At 44.1% G+C, this 18,005-nt stretch overlaps 1 protein-coding gene across 13 annotated transcripts in view; it reads right to left on the bottom strand.

The window, feature by feature from the left end:
- LOC142463021 (uncharacterized) overlaps window positions 1–18,005 on the bottom strand; it is a 241,942-nt gene that overhangs the window by 212,318 nt on the left and 11,619 nt on the right. For 6 of the 13 annotated variants that reach the window (XM_075565214.1, XM_075565225.1, XM_075565223.1 and 3 more), the window contains one exon: window positions 4,509–4,620. The exons of 1 other annotated variant lie outside the window; for it this stretch is intronic. In XM_075565214.1, the coding sequence (XP_075421329.1) occupies window positions 4,509–4,602 (94 nt within the window). In that variant the 5' untranslated portion in view covers window positions 4,603–4,620. Of the gene's footprint in view, window positions 1–4,500; window positions 4,621–12,566; window positions 12,767–18,005 lie in introns of those variants that run through there. 6 more of the 13 variants (XR_012787339.1, XR_012787338.1, XM_075565218.1 and 3 more) reach the window with 5 other exon arrangements.

Below are 18,005 nucleotides of genomic sequence, written 5' to 3'. Positions count from 1 at the left end.
CAGGGGTAGAGCAAGGAACAGACAGGGACAAGTCTAGTAGCAGGCCTTTATTGAAAGGGTTAGAAAAGTCCAATTATGGATTCTGAGGCTACAGAGTGTTCAAACAATGGGGCAAGGTTGATGGTCTCCCTCTGTCACGGAGGGCTCACCACAAACATGGCGGGACCGCGAGGCCGAGGTGGGGATTAGATAGACACCAAGCCACAGCCACGTGGGCACGCTTGGAGTGTAGATTGGTCAAGGTACCGGGTCAGGGTTACAGAGGTACGGATAGTCAGGACACTTGCCGGGGTCTGGGTTGGAGAGGTACGGATCATTGCAGGTACTATTAGCCGAGGCAGTTGTAGTGTACTATTAGCCGAGGCCAGGATTGGAGAGATGAGAGTAGTCGTGGTACGTATGCCGAGGTCTGGGTTGGAAAGTTACGGATCGTCGATGGTAGTCAGTGAAAAGAGTACAGAAGAGCAGAGTCCAAGAGATAGCCGGGTCAGGAACAGAGATCTAGGAACAAGAGCACGAGGCAAGGCAGCAGGAACAAGGAGAGTGGTGAAAACTTTGAATGACAAAGGTTTATGCTCAGCCGATGATCCAGTGGGCAGGCTAAGCATATAAGAGCCAAGGAGTGTGGAGCAGAGCGGAGGCACGCCATCAGGTAAATAACTCAAACGGAATGTCCTGCACTCGTGTAGGCCAAATAGGAATCACCACACGTGGATGTCGGTTTAGGACTTCCCCTCAGCACACGCCAACTGCGATCCGGAGAGGGGGATTCTGCCTGGACTACGGACCTTCCGTTTGAGTGATTTACCTGTTCGGTGTACTTGGATCCATATGATAAAATAAAAATGGGAAGTCTTGTACTTGTTATTTTAATGCTATTATAAATGGATTTATTTTGCAGTTTTAGTGATCATTTTCCTCTTTTCTGCGCCCCCATTCTTTTTGTTTTTATGTGTGTGAGTCTTCTCAAGCCCCGCTGATCACGGGAGACAGGGAGCAGCATTGGACAGGGATTTCAAAGGAGACTTTTGACGGCCAGCGTGTATTTAACTTTTTATGTTCTTGAACGGATCTGGAGAAAATTATTATGTCGTCCAAGTACACAATAAGAAACTGGTTAAGGAGATCCCTGAAAATTTCGTTGACAAAGTCTTGAAAGATGGCAGGGGCATTGCAGAGGCCAAAGGGCATGACAAGGTACTCATAATGGCCGTTTCGTGTGTTGAAGGCCATTTTCCATTCGTCACACTGGCGAATTCTCACTTAATTCTAGGCACTACGTAACTCCAACTTGGTGAAGATGGAAGCCCCTTGAAGGCGGTCAAAAAAGTTCAGAGATGGTAATTAGTAACGATTCTTTACGGTGATCTTGTTAAGACCTCTATAATCGATGCAGGAATGAAGGGACCCGTCCTTCTTTTTAACAAACTAGAATCCTGCTCCGGCTGGAGATGAAGATTTCCGAATGAACCCCTTCTTAAGATTTTCTTGAAAGTAGTAACTCATGGCTTTCGTCTCCAGAAGAGAGAGTGGATAAGACCTTCCCCTAGGAAGAACAGAACCAGGTAAAAGGTCTATGGGACAGTCGAAGGGGCGATGCGGTGGTAGGACTTCTGACTGTGCCTTGTTGAAAACATCACAGAATTCAGTATGTACCTCAGGTAGGGAACTCTGCTTATCACCAGGGGCAGCCAATCTGCATATCCTTTGGATGAGCACCGAGCAATTTTCAGCACAAGGAGTGCTCCACAGAACAGGTTCTTTATCGGTCCAATCAATTCGGGGGTTGTGACGTTGAAGCCATGAGAGGCCAAGGATCACTTCGACGGAAGAGGTGTGAATCACGTACAGATGGATCTCCTCCATATGATCGTCACCTGTCTGCAAGTGGAAAGCAATAGTCTTTAAGGATATGAAGGCTGGTTGTAGTGGTTGACCATCGATAGCTTCTAAGCCTAACGGGCACTTCTTGTGGACGAGAGGGATATTGTTTCTTTCAGGGAAGCCTTGATCAATAAAGTTGTCTCCTGAACCCAGAAGTCCACAAATGCTAGGGTGGTGGTATGAAAACTCTCACCGGTCAGTGATACCGGGATTAATATCCTGGTTGGCAATGTCTTCTTTGTGATGGAGGAGGTGGAGGGTGTTCGTAATGTGATTCCCCTGTACCTCATTGGGAGGTGGCTTTTCCCAACTTGTGGGGACAATGGAGAACCTGATGTCCGGGATTGCCACAATACAGGCAAAGACCGGCGCTGTGTTGGAGTTGCTTCTCAGTAGAAGATAATTTATTGCCACCTAGTCGCATGGGTTCAGGAGTATCGGCTTGAGAAGATACCGCCATACCGAAGTGGAGGGAAGATGATCTGGTAGTGAGTTGGTGATGACAGGATCATTCGGACCTCCTTTCTTGCAACAGTTGCTCTACGTAGATACAGATGGCGATAAGTTTCTCAAGGTCGGTTGGGCGCTCTTGTGCTGCGAGTTCATCCTTTAGTGCCTCAGAGAGACCCTACCAGAAGGCAGATGACAATGCCTCATTATTCCATCCGGTCTCTGCAGCGATGGTACGCAACTCAAGAGGGTATCTGGCGACAGGGCTGTTTCCCTGGGAAATGTGAAAAAGAGAAGAAGCAACAGTTACCTTGCAACCAGGTGTGTCAAAGACTTTGCGGAATTCCCTGGTGAATTGTCCGATAGCCTACGTTAGGTCCTATCTTTGTTCCCAGTTGGGGGAAGCCCAGGCCAGGGCATCATCAGTGAGTAGCGAAAAAATATACGCCACCTTGGATCTTTGAGAAGGAAAACGAGAGGGCATAATTTTGAACTGGATGAAGCATTGGTTCAAGAACCCTCGACATCCATGTGGTTCTCCAGCATAGCGGTTGGGTGTAGGGAGTCGAGGTTCAGATGTCATAGTCAAAGACATAAGGTAGCAGAAGAACCGGAAGGGACAGGACTAGGAAGAAGGGCTTGCACCCGGTCAGTGAGAGACAGGAGATTCTGCTTTAACAGGTCCATGCGTCGGTCGTTCTGTTCTAGATACAGTATTTCTCTATCTAGGAAAACATGTTGGCGTGTGTGCTCAAGACTCTCCCCACCTCGGCGGGGTCCATGTTTGTGGGGCTGAGCATACTGTCATGGAGTGCTCACCACAAACAAGGTGGGACCGCGAGGCCGAGGTGGGGATTATATAAACACCAACCCACAGCTGTGTGGGCACGTCTGGAGTGTAGATTGGTTGAGGTAGCTGGGTCAGGGTTACAGAGGTACAGATAGTCTAGATATTTGCTGGGGTCTGGGTTGGAGAGTTACGGATCGTTGCAGGTACTATTAGCCAAGGTCAGGATTGGAGAAATGAGAGTAGTCATGATGCATATGCCGAGGTCTGGGTTGGAGAGGTGCGGATCGTTGATGGTAGCCGGGGTCAGGAGTACAGAAGAGCGGAGTCCAAGTGATAGCCAGGTCAGGAACAGAGATCTAGGAACAAGAGCACTAGGCAAGGCAGCAGGAACAAGGAGAGCGTTGAACACTTTGTATGACAAAGATTTATCACTGGCTGATGAGTCAGTGGACCGGCTGAGCATATAACAGGGAGAAGAGCCAATGAGTGTGGAGCAGAGCGGAGGCACGCCGTCAGTGCGGGTTGTGGTTGATTGCAATGATACAGGAGACAGGTGAGAGCAGAATAGCAGCTGTGGGTTGATGACGCAGAGCGGGAACTTGCTGAGCACGTATTACGTGCATGCGCGGTGTGCCAATGATGCCCCCACGCAGGCACAACCTAGAGGCGGGACCAGGAGACTCCGTACTTATGTCTGCACATGATGCGCATGCACCCGTAGTCCGGCAGCTGGAGGAGTGTGGTCCTGATAGTGCACTACAGGGAGAGGGAGCAGTGAAGCACTCGATCGCGGGGCGGGCAGCAGGCGTGCCGAGAGTGGTGAGTTTCACAGATCCTCACACCCTCACAACGTAAATGATGTAAGGTGTCCCAATGAAGTCCATATACATATATAGGGAGCAACAGTTGATTCCACAAGGACAGAGACTATGGCAGGGGTAGGGCAAGGAACAGACGGGTACAAGCTTAGTAGCAGGCCTTTATTGAATGGCACAGGACAAATAAAGGCACAGGTTCAGGCAGAGGTCAGGGAACACAAAGCAAAGGCAAATAGGAACAGGAAACAGGAAACTATAAAGGAAAGCAGGGATAGAAGACAGGCAAACCCAAGAGGAGACAGAGGAAAACCCAGAGCAGATAGAAACAGCAACACACCTGGTGGACAGAAAAGGAACTGTGGCTAGGAGCAGGATATCCATGAAAACCCTGACACAATGTTGAACTATTCAGGTTGGAGTATTGTGGGTTATATTAGTTTATATGTTCCAAATCTATCCCAATTAACCATTGCTCTACGTTCATCAGCAGTGAACTATTAAAATATCAAAGTGTAAAAGGAATCATAAGAAAGTGGAGGCCAGAAAAAAAGAAGACACTTATCTGTGTTTTCTTTTGAAGGGCTCGTGTCTTGTCCCTTTTCCTTCTTCCTCTGTCTTCTTTGCGTCTTCGTCTAGAGCATTGTCCAGATTTGCATGCATGTTGTTAGCAGCCCCCTCCTTGTATAATGAGATACATAGAATAAAGCCAGGTATGTTATTTATTTATACAGAAAGAACAAAAATGCCAAAAAGGTTTGTACTGAGCACTTAACTCATAGGGGAATATTCATTATACTGTTATAGTGCTGAACGGTGCACAATCGAATGGACACTCCCATTGACTTTAATTGGTAATATTGTAGTTTAATGAATAACCCCCTTGACTGCGAGTGATCATATTTCTTTATAGTAAGAATGCAGAGTTAAAAAAAAATGTATAGGACACTGATAATTTCATGAGCTCTGAAAGCTCATTAGTTGAATCAAAGGAATTATTCTTCCAGTAATTGGTGTACAGAAGTTAGGGAGTGCAGTTCACCGATGAAGAGATATGTAAAACAGAACACAATAATAGTGCAACCCTGTCTGAAAGGGTTAACCCTAAACAGCTTCACAGCAGAGATATATAGAAAAGCAAATTCCCTACTGCAGATATAGCAGATAGGTGGGTTCCTTACTGCAGATGAAACCAATGGATGAATTTATTTATTTATTTAAAAAATATTTTACCAGGAAGTAATACATTGAGAGTTACCTCTCGTTTTCAAGTATGTCCTGGGCACAGAGAAAAACAAATAATACATGGTTACAAGTACAGTTACATAAATGAACAAGGTATACATTATATACAAATCATTGCATGCACAGTTAAAGAAAATATATATTATGAGCGTATGAAACAGTTACAGACCAGGTTAAAATGTGAGACAGCCTTAGATTTGAAAGAACTTAAACTGGTGGTGGATGTGAGGGTCTCTGGTAGGTTGTTCCAGTTTTGGGGTGCACGGAAGGAGAAGGAGCAACGTCTGGATACTTTGTTGAGCCTTGGGACCATGAACAGTCTTTTGGAGTCTGATCTCAGGTGAATCACAATGAAATCAATGCTAAACAGCACACAGAAGGCAGGGCAAGGAATCACTATACTGGTGTAGCAGTGATTATAATAGAAACCACTCAAATGAGGTAATGTACATCAAAAACAGTATATTGTTGTGCAATAAACCTCAGCAGTGGTAGGCAATACCCACTTACAGGAAATGCTCTCAAATAGGTGAAGCAGAGGATTCACTGCATCTTGCGGCTCCACCTCTCTCCGCGATCACAGCACTTCCGGGTACACCCCCTTCCAACTGGGAACTCCACGTGACGGCCCCCAGTCTCAGTCGCAGCAACAGCCAATCTTACTGTCCTGACAAAGCTGCTGGCCAAACGCGGAAGTGGTCACACGTTGAGAGCAGATTCCTGTGTGATTGGCTGTTGCTGAGACTTAGACTGGGAGCCATCACGTGGAGTTCCCAGTTTGAAGGGGGTGTACCTGGAAGTGCTGTTATCACGGAGAGAGGAGGAGCCACAAGACGCAGCGAATCCTCTGCACTACCAGCGTCACCAGTTGGTACACCTACCCCCATTACCAGGATGCTTTCTGCCTTGCCACATGCCCTATTTGAGGGTTTTTCCTGTAAGTGTGTATTGCCTACCGCTGCTGCGGTTTATTGCACAACAATATACTGTTTTTGATGTACATTACATCATTTGAGTGGTTTCTATTATTATCCCTGCTACACCAGTATAGTGATTCCTTGCCCTTCCTTCTGTGTGTTGTTTAGCATTGATTTCATTGCTGATTCATCCATTGGTTCCATCTGCAGTAAGGAACCCACCCACCTATCTGCTATATCTGCAGTAAGGAATTTGCTTATCTATATGTCTCTGCTGTGAAGCTGTTTAGGGTTAACCCTTTCAGACAGGGTTGCACTATTATTGTGTTCTATTTTACATATAACTTCATCAGTGAACTGCGCTCCCTGACTTCTATACACCATTTCACCACAAGGATCAACAAGGAGGATCCAGTGAAGGTTGAGCTGCATCCTGTTAACCGTTTGTACTCTTTTTCTGTTCCCCCTGCAACATTTTTTGCTACTTTAGTGTTTATCCCTGACACCTGTGGGAGCGCCTGGTGAATTTCTGTTTTTCTCTTCCAGTAATTACCTGAATTTCTGGCACTGTGCCAACTTTTGAATTCTAGATATAGCACTCATCATACAGACAGTGAGAACAGCAGCTCTCAGGGTGTGTACAATTTTATTGTAATAAACAATATGTGCAGCAAAAGTTCAAAAGAAAACGTAGAAGTGTTAAAGAAGTGAAACAAAAGTTCAAGAAATTGTAGACTAGGTTGTTAATAAAAAAATCAATATGGCTACACAAGTGTCTATATTATTTTTGACCCCCCCTCCGCCCCAATATATATTTAGACTACAATAGAAATAATACACTCAGAACATAACCTTATTGGCTAATAATGCTCTGGCTTGGTTATCCCCTTCTATGCACACGGTTTTGCAACTACAGTATGTGGCCATACTTTTGGTAAGTATTTGTGCAGGTATGATTCCTGTGAGCAGCTTTCTATGTACCCATGAAGATTATATAATGGTTTTTTTAGCACAAGGTTTCATATAAATCTACTTATTTTCTTAATTTTGTCCCAGATAGCTCTAACAAATGCATCCAATTAATTAAAATGATTACAAAATATTATTGCCATATATCTCTTGATTACACTGATACCATATATGTAGGTTTACATACTTTAGTGGCCATACAGAACCCACATTTGCAAGACTTTTCACACCTGAAATTCAAACCTAAATATAAAATGTTCACAAAATTACTAACATGGTAAAACAACCCCTAGCAAAAAAATATCTCTACAAAAAAATGTATTTTCTGAATAATTCATGCCCCAAGGAATTCAAACATGGATAGTAGAAATGCAGCGGCCGTTATCCGATCATTTCTCTGAGCAGTTTTAGTAAAGTCTAGTGTATTCCACATGGCATTCACTCATTAATCTTCCGTCACTATTGCTAAATTGACATACACTGAACATCATGTCAAGTCATACTAAACTGGACTGCAGTTAGGCATATTTTTTTTTTTTCTGAAATGAATGCGTGAACAGATAAGTTATCTTTAGCAGAGATATATAGCTACTTCATTGACAAATGGGATTTCTTCAAATTTTCACCACTTCGTGGTTGGAAGAGTTCAATAACGCAAACTTTAACTGTGAATGCTTTTTTTTGCTCAGCCCCTCCTCCGGGAAGTACCAGAGGTTATTGTTCAGTGCTCCCAGCTTTTGCCAGTATGTTTGATCATGGCGACTTCAAAAGGAGACAAGTCAAGTTTAATCCGTTTAAAACTTGTACTTCCTGAAACTGTAAGTTCCACCACTGGCTTACATATACGATAGCAATAACGGGCCAACCATCACTGAAAACCTTTTGAACCTCAATCCTTTCTACCTGGCCCTGCCTGATTACTAGCTTCAGTAGGCACCTTTTAACTTTAAGGCAGACTACATGAGTGAACCCAGCTTGTACGCACGATACACCTCTGACATTGGGTCATCTCCACCTGGTTGGCAAGGTTTATAATGAAGGTAAATATAATGTACTATACAGTAGTAACTTTAATTCCTAATGACACTACATTATAGTGTATGCCTGCCATATCCCATCAATGCTTGTACACATGCGCACTAGAGTGTGACTTAACAGATGCGCACTACTAGTTCTTATAGGATATTTTTTTCCCCCCAGAAAAAAAACTTTTAAATCAAGCGTCAAAAGATAAGGATGAAGTTCGATGGAACTCTAATATCACTTTTTTTAAAACGTTGCCTTTTTTACCTTTATACAGTCAGTATTACTAGCTTCACGATTTGAAAACTTTTGCCAAGCTATTATTTTGGACAACACACAATGCACAATTACATGGCATAACCTGTAATAAAATTTCACACCGAGATGTTTCATGCTTTTATTCCACTTCCTGGTTAATGGGATGTACTGTATAATGCTTTCACAAATAATGAGACACTGAACTTCTCAAAATAATTATTTAGAAAGTCATCACTGCCAATCAGACATAGAAATCCAACAAACAAAAAAAAAGTAAAGTAAAAGAAATGTTTTTCTCGAGAAGGGAATAATGTGGGATTTTAAGTTTAATTACATTATGTGATGCAATTCTTTCATATTTAATCAATTTTGCCATTTTTATAATCACTACCTTTTTATTTCTCAGTGAGATGGCATATTGCAGTATTCTCAGACTTGGCATGTGCAATTTATCTCGCGTAGGAAACAGATGGTAGGGGCTACAGTATGTATTCAATACCAACATTCTCAACCTTTGGTAGGCTTGGTCTTCGTTTCATACTGTTTATTGAAATATAGACGAGACCATGACTATTCTAAAGCTTGCCTTAAACTAGCCTGGTTACATTCTGGGTGTGTGCTGGGTGCAACCTGGCTAGTTTAAGGCAAGTTTAAGGCATTTCTGCATTGATTAATGACCCATAGGATTAACACAGCAGGGGTCCCTGACAGTCCCATTCAGTTTGAATGGGACTGCCAGGGACCCCCGCTGTTAATCTGATGGGCCATTAATCAATGCAGAAATGCTGGGTTTAGTTTAAGGCAAGTTTAAGGCATGTATCCAGCATGTACCTGGGTGTACCTGGGTCTTTTTGGCGATTGCCACTTGTTTGTGTTAGAATAGTCGCAGTCTCTGCTGTATTCCACACACACAAACATGGTCTCTGGGAGCGATAACTGTTATTACATTTTGAAACAGTTCAAACAGTTTCTTTCTAATCCTTCATGCTCATCCCGGCATTAGACCAAGACAGGGCAATTGAGTTGCACCTTCTCCCCCCACCCTCCCCATACACAAAGCCAAGCAAAATTCATTTGACTTGTTATCAACACCTCCCCTTCACACTATTAATATTAATTTAACAAACAATTGTTACAGCTGACTACAAGAATACATTTCACGTTCAAAGGGGTCTTTAGTTCCATGGTGCTTAGCCGAGTCACCCTGTGTAAATGACCATGGATTTATTTTTTCATTGAGAGAGTGGGGGATTGGGCCAAACTATTGCCTTATTATGCACACAGGACAATAAGATTGGACACCCCCAACCACCCCCACTTCCAGCCTCTCCTGTGAAAGAAAAATAAATGATTGCAGGATTAGTGTATTGAAGGCCTTGATTGTTTAACACTATTGACAGCCACACAAACAAATAAAATGTAACTTCAAATAACAAATAGGTAATTCACACATGTCAAATATAAGTACTGCACATACTGTACATAATAGTTGTCATATTAACTCTATGCCCAGGGCATACTTGAAAATGAGAGGTAACTCTTAATGTACTACCTCCTGGTAAAACATTTTATAAATAAGATAAATAAATATATACAAAGGGGAGATTAAGCGCAGACATAAAATTGTGAACGTTCAATTACCTTTAATATAAGGCTTACATTTAAACGGGTTCTTGTTAGTACCATACTTAACTGTACTAGACTTACTGTACCTGTACTTACCTTACTACAGTACCTTACTACATGCCGGTGTCATTCCCAATGCGCTCTAAGAGAACAGGCAAAACCCTGCTAATAAAGTTAATGTAGTTGTTGCATTTTTGTACAGTCAGTATGTCTCTCCAGAAACTCTTTACTCATTTTACTAAATCATACTTGTTGGCCGGTTTCACAACCTTTCTTAAATGATCCTTCAGCGCATGCCACACCAGTTCTATACGGTTCAAATCTGGTGATCTGAAATGATAGGGACAAAAAATGGCGAATTGGATTCAAAGATAAAAACAGTTTAAAACAATGAGGAAAGGTTACTGTACACTGGAGCACTTACTCCGGTGGCATCTTTACCCAGTTGATCCCACTAGCAAGAATATAGCCAGGAGAGGCGGTATGTTTTGGGTCATTGTCCTGGAAGAACCGGTGACACCAGATGGGAAATCATACCTAATGTATTTAACAATATGGGTTACAATTTACTCTTGGAAGAATACTTTATCCATGATATCTGGATCAAGAGAAAAAAATTAAAAGGATTGAAATACTTTACAATATGGTACAGAAAAAACTACTACAGTGCATGATGCTACAGCATGTGACTTTGTGCATTACTGTACATTACCTTCAAATATCACTATGCATCCTTGTTCACATCTAGAGAGAGCACCCTACACATGCATCTTCAGTGGGTGCTTGGGCCATTTTTTGGGGGGGAATGCAAAAGTGACAAATCTCTCAAGAGCTGGTGTCTCATCAGAAAAGATAACATCATGAAAATTCTTGCCACTTTCGATCCATGCCCGTGCTTGGTCCACTCTTTTTATCTTTCTGGCCTCCCTTATCATAGGATACACTCTAATGACAAGAAAGAATTTTACAGGTACAGTAAAACCACACTTTTACCTACTGTACAACACTTTACTTGTACTGGCCTACAGGTATACTGCACTGAACTACGGCACAGTAACCATTAATGCTGTTCTGTCACTGTAGGAGCTACTGTACAGTGCACCACATTGGGTACAGTGCTGTAAAAAGCAGCATTATACTTCTTAGAACAATACTATTGCATTATACTGTACTTTACTACAGTAAGACACTTACAGTACTTGACACGTCCATATGTCCATCCCATTTGGCATCTCATCAGCTTGATGCTGGTCTCAGATGCAGTGATATTGTGACTATTCTCTAGAACCATCATGACTGTTGCTGCAGAGTGCTCATCATTAGCCTTGCTGATTTCATCCACCAGACTCTTTGCCATCCTACAGTTAAAAGGAAAAGAGAACAATTTGTTAGGCCCAAAAATAATTCCAAACAAATAAATGAAAAAGACATGATTCTTTTGCAATAAAAGAAGCTTTAAGAGTAATAGCATCAAGAGGAAAAAAGACATTTGATATTTTATTCTAAAATTAGTTCAGTAATTGTTTTACTCTAAAAGAATTGCAAAGAAAAAAAGTTTTTAAAAAAAGCATTTTTATACGCAAGCAGCTTTTAGAGTAATAATAGCAGCAAGAGAAATACATTTTATTCTAAAATTAGTTCAGTAATTGTTTTGGTTTAAAAGAATTGCAAAGCAAACAAGTTTTTATAAAAAGCGTTTTGATATGCAAGCAGCTTTTAGAGTAATACAGTAATTGCAGCAAGAAAATAAAAAATACTTACTCTGTTGTGACTGGGGGACTCCTCTTGACACTTTTAGTCTGTCCATGGGCATGATAGCAGATAGTGCTTTGTGTTAAATTGAGGCCCGAAGTAAGTAACCAGCATTTGATCTGTACAATTCCGTGTCCTCTCTTGTACATGTCCTGTATGCTCATGCTGAGATCCTTTGATATAACGTTCTTCGGTATCGCTGCTTTTGAAAATAAATCAAGCACAGAGGTATGTACAGTATATTCGATATATATTCAATGCATATTCAATGTGCATTGAATCAACAGAAGTGATGGTGTATTTATAGGTACACTCTAAAGGTAAATTATACGCCCACTTTAACACCTGTAGCTCGTGTTCACGACCACCAACAAATGCCACCAGGGACACTGCATAAAAGGTGACACAAATTGCATAGCCTCCCACACGCTGATCTCTATCTTAATGAGCTCTTGTCCAGATACTGTCTTGTGCATTCTTCCATCTGTTTCCAAGGATCAACCCCAATTCTACGGACACAGGAACCAGCTTTTTTCTGCAGTGCCGACCACGAGAAAGCGAAAGGCGGAAGCTGTTTCCAAGCCAAAGGTGCCTAAAGAAAAGGTACCGAAGGCTCCAAAGGCAAAGATCCCTGACCCTTTGTATGTGAAGAAGAAAATAGCCAAAGTTATCGATGATGAAGTTGTTTGGACAGGCTGTTCCAGTGCCCCTGCACCCACCAAAGCCGAATCGGACGTCCCAGACTTTTCAATGCCATCATCAAGCCGCCACAGATTCCCAAACATCCGCCCCCTCTGACCCTTTGCCCTGATGCTCATCCGGACACCCCCAGCTCACCTCCTCCAGCACCCAGCCACACAGATGCTCATCTGGACACCCCCAGCTCACATCCTACAGCACACAGCCACACCGATGCTCGTCGGGACAACCCCTGTGTACCTCCTCCAGCACCCAGACACGCCGATGCTCATCCAGATGACACCAATACTCCTTGCACAAGATCCTGCTCGGTCATCCGCATGCAATTACAATTGGAGCTGCACAGAGAATGGAGAAAGGATCAGAGTCAATGAGCATGTCGCTACTTTCCAGGCAGCAGGTTTATCAGTGGACCTTGAACTACAAGATACTGTTCCACCACGTCGGGGCCATAGGCCAAGTTCCGCTAAGAACCGTGGATAGTGACATATTCATAGCCCTGAAGCAGTTCCCAGGGTTTGCCAAAGCCCGGATCTATGACATGGCCTTGGTTGATCCATAATCGAATACCGTAATAGTCACCGGAGGCTGTGACATAAGCGAATATGAAACCCCCCCCTGGCTTTATATCTCCCAAGGGCCATGCCTGGGGGGTGTCCCCTCATATATCCTGAGATTCCTCTTCCAAAAGTGGAGAATTTGCCTGTCGGTAGTGCCGGGGAAGATGCCCTTCTACCGCCGCCGGCTACGCCTCTACAGAACCTGCCCTTCCTGAGTCTCCAAGTAAAGAGGTGTTTGCTGTGCCGGATTCGTCTGTCGCAGAGTGCCATGCAGAGGAGGATGCCATGCCGCCGTAGGCACCTCATCTGATAAAGGATTCTACTGTTCCTGTTCTTTCCCCTGCGGAGGCTGCTGCTGATGTTCCAGAGTCGCCTGTCGCAGAGGGCAGTCTACCTGTGGTGATGGTACCATCCGAGGCATCGCATGTTTTCGTTCCAGTGAGGATCCAATCTATGTGATGGCTTCAGCGGTGTCAAGGGACAGATCGCAAGTGAGTATGAGAGTGGGACAGTTATTGCTTGTTGCCACTGCATGGACTGTGTGCCAGGACTCTTTGATTACTCTGGTTCTGGAGGTAACCGAACCCATGGAGAATCAGGACATTGGTGAGCTGGACAGTCTGGGTAAATGTGGGTCTGCTGAAGCAAATGTGTCTCAGAAATGTAAGCATGCTGATCAAAATGTGTTTTCCGATGTATCCCAACAATGTATGGTTAAAAATATGTCTGCTGATTCTATGCCTGATGCTAGTAAGACAGGGATATATCTTAACTGGTGGGACTCCCAGTTCCAGGGTTATGTTCCCCTTTTCAACAGGACTATGTTTATTGTATGTGCAGAGTTGTAGAGTGCTCTTTGTAGGGAGATAACAGAATTATCTGTGAACCGTAAAATTGTTCCTGATTTCAAATGGTGGGAGCCAGGAAAATCACCTATGTGTTTATTACCAGATAAGGTCCTATTAGTCTGGGAGGGATAGTTAGGAAGCACTGTTACCATGTACATGCTTCAGCACCTGGTATGCGTCTGTATACATTGGTTCTTCTTAGAGAAGGGACCTGTGATGTTGTACCTTTGTATTATTTGTATTATGGTATTATGTTTCTTTAAGTCAGAAGGGACAGAGACATCGTATCAGAATTATAAGGAATGTAACAAAAATTGCAAAAGGGCAATCAAATTAGCAAAAATGGATAATGAAAAAAGGATTGCACGCCGACCCAGACTGAAAAAGATGGGTCGAGATAGAAAAGGAGATTTGCTCCCCAATTGAACTGAAAAGTCTAATTTGGCTCCCCCAAAAGGTGCGATCAAGCACCAAATTGTCGCTTTCCTCAATGACCAACTCACTCTCGGTGTGGGAGAGCACAAGACTTAAATGTAACCTGACCCACCAAAAATCAGGTATGACTCCCTTATGGGATAATCCTTTATTTGCTCCGGGATTGATCAGTACCAACTTCGCAATCTGGAAAGCTAACCACCTTAATAGATTAACAGATTTGGAGGGTAGAAGAGGCATACAAACATTTGATATTCTGAAAGCAAATAAAAGTATCCCAAATGCTAAATTATTTAGATTCCTCCAGATCAGAGCATTTTATCAGGCTCATTACCCGATTAATCAATTAACAAACTTCGAAAAGCTCTGTCGATCAGGGACAACTACTAAGGGACTCATATCACAGTTGTACAAGGAAGTAACCGGTTCGGGCGCAGCAGTGCCGGAAAAACTAGGTTACATGGCCAGATGGGAGTCAGACTTGGGGGAAGTGCTGGAGCTGGAGGAGTGGACGAAAATCGCAGCGGCAGTCTCCAAGAGCTCCATGTGCACGACCCTATGGGAGAACGCATATAAAGTTATGATGAGATGGTACTACACTGCCACAAAATTAGCTACATTTCTGCCTAGTTACTCCCCATTGTGTCCTAGACAATGTGGACAGCAAGCATACTTGTTGCACATGCTGTGGTCCTGCCCCAAAATAGTCGGGGTCTGGGAACAACTCAAAGATTGGCTGAATAGAATCCTAGGCATAGAGGTCTCGTTAGACCCGTGGCTTTTCCATTTGAACAGAGCATTAAAAGGCCTACCCAAGCATGCCCATAAACTGATAACTCACTTCGCAATGGCAATGCGGGGGGAGATCACAGCACGTTGGAAACGAAATACGATTCCACTGATAGCAGCAATTCGGAACAGAGTCTGGACGGTCTGTCAGATGGAGAAGCTGACCAGCCTCATAAATGACACGGGCGAAAACTATCTGAAAGTCTGGACGCCGTGGCTGGGCCAGTTAGATATACCGGGGGTAGAAAGGTCCACAATTTGGCAATGATAGAGAGAAATGTGTTCTCCCTTGGGGCGGCAGCACAAAAAAAAAAAAATAGACAGAAGGGTTGACTCAGAGATACTAGGAGTCCCGGGGGGGGGGGCACGGACGAGGCTGGGGAGACCCCAGCTCCCCCCCCCCCTGTAAGAGATGGTCTGGAGGTAATAAGGCTCCACAGGAACCACAGTGGAAGAAAAACCACCCTATGTACATGTGACTCTTCAATAAAATTTAAGTTGAAAAAAAAAAGAAAAAAGGATTGGAATAGAAAGTAAGGTCAACCCTAAAAAGTTCTTTAAGGAGGCGCATGCGAGACGGCAAGGAGCATGGTCGCATGGTCGCCTAAGGTATCAGCTCCGTGCCTCGCTCTATGATAATCGATTGCAGAAACCTTTATTAAAAAGCTAAACCACTCCGGGGAGACCGCATAGACCCAGGATGTCCAAGAAAGGCACCAAAGTGGCAAGAAAGAGAGGGTTGCCTGAATACTTCGGGAGAGCCGTATGAGTGGAGCGGGAGCAGGAATGGCGCCCGTTTCAAATGCAGGGTCTGAAACGGAGCCTGACGGCAACGAAGAGGAACCCGACAGCCAAGCACTAATGCCGGTCCGGCAGTGCAATTTTACAAGTCTGTATTCTGATTTAAAAACGCTGCTGCAAGCGGAGATAAAGGAATTGAAGAAAGAAGTGACCGGGCTGGGAGAGAGAACAGGGGACCTGGAAACGAAGGTAGATCAGTCGATCAGGGCGATCAAAAGACAAGACAGACCGCAGACCTTCAGGACCAAATCAATGAATTAAAGGAGCGCCAGGAAGACTCTGTGAACAGGGACAGGTGTAATAACTTGCGGAGTAGAGGCGTCCCTGAATCCGTACTGGACTGTGATGAATACATCATAAAATGGCTAGAGACACTGCTCCCTGACACAACAAAAGATTACCCGGCAATGGACAGATGTAACCGGGCCTTGCGGGCTAAACCGCTACAAAACGATCAACCAAGGACATTGTGCTCCATATGCATTATTACCGGACAAAGGAGGCAGTGTTACACAAAACCAGACCCTTATCTGTAGTGGAGTTCGAGGGAATGAGGCTGACAATATTTCAGGACCTATCCCCAGTGACGCTGGCCTGCCGTAGAACCCTGATGCCAGTCACCAGGGTCTTGAGGGAGAAGGGGGTCAGGTACAGATGGACCTTTCCCTTCGGCCTCCTAGTCGCTAAAGGGGGCAACGCGATCACCATGAGGGAGCTGGAGGAAGGGCCCGCCTTCCTGCACAAGTTGGGCTTTGGTGAGGCTCCCACTGATACGGAGCCCGTGGAACCACTCCCTGAACCCATATGGTCGCAAAGCTCTAAGTCCCCCAGGGCACAGCGAGACAAGGTCTGAGATGGAAGTACCCTAAAGTTACCTGTTCAGCAGTAGTGTGGTTAAGCTGCTAATAAATTTCAACCAAATCACAGTACACTGGCGACCAACTTTATTTTTACTTGGCTAGCTCCGCGAATTTCAGAGTATCCCGGTGATGTGCGGTTTTGTATAATTTTCTCCCGGGGTATATAGCGTTATATTCGCGGCTCTGATTTAAGCATTTTATTCCGGCTGGCTGCAATACTGCAATGCCGTGTAAAAACGCATGGGGGCGTTTGCGAGCTGTTGTCTTTGAAGCCGAGAAATTCATGAATTGTAATGCAGTATATACTGTATATATACAGTATATACTGTATAACAGCAACCCCTATAACCCCTAACATACACATACAGTACTGTATATGCACATCAATGATACTATAGGCCGTCCCCTGGCGAGATGTGTTTGCAGCAGAGAGAGAACCGCTGCTCTCTCTGCGCAAACATCGGCACATCAGACAATGGGAGTCTGACCTAGGGGAAACGTTAGAGGACGAAGAGTGGGACAGGATCATCCAGGCTGCAGCAAAAAGTTCAATCTGCACCACCTTAAAGGAGAACGCATATAAGGTCCTTATGCGGTGGTACTACACCCTAACTTGATTAGCTAAATTTGTTAGGGGCTACTCTCCGCTCTGCCCAAAGCGGTGTGGGGAAGTGGCAGACTTGCGACACATGCTGTGGTCTTGCACAAAGGTGGTCCCGATTTGGGAACAAATTCGAGATTGGTTACATAGGATTCTCGGTTTAGAGATCCCCCTGGATGTGGGTGTTCCTTTTGAGCAGACGGATCCGGGGTCTGTCAAATGCGACACATAAATTGATCATGCATTTTGCAACAGCCACAAGATGCGAGATTGCAGCATTATCGAAGCAACAAGAAGTTCCAATTATCCCTAAGATCAGAAACAGGATTTGGCATGTCTGCCGGATGGAACAGTTAACGAGTCTAGTTAATGACACTGGCACAAATTTTCTAAAAGTCTGGGCACCTTGGCTGGCTCAGACAAGGGGTGGATGCTACCGCGATATTTCAATGATAGTTTTAGATGCGTTCTCCTTTGAGAGCCGAAGTCCTGACAACACATAGTGACGGACAGGTTGACAACAGCCCCAAAGACAGAAGGTTGCTAAGAACGCAGGAAGGACGGCTACAACCCCAGGAAGAAACAGAAAACGCAAATTAACAGGAACATATAATGACTTCAGAGAGCAAGTGATCACTGTGCTTTGGTCCCTATTGCCCCCCTCCCACCCCTCCCCCTCCTTT

The sequence above is a fragment of the Ascaphus truei genome, chromosome 11 (assembly GCF_040206685.1).
Source record: "Ascaphus truei isolate aAscTru1 chromosome 11, aAscTru1.hap1, whole genome shotgun sequence".
NCBI lineage: Eukaryota > Metazoa > Chordata > Amphibia > Anura > Ascaphidae > Ascaphus > Ascaphus truei.
The sequence above is the reverse complement of the archived record's forward strand: the minus strand, read 5'-3'. Positions and strand labels throughout refer to the sequence as shown.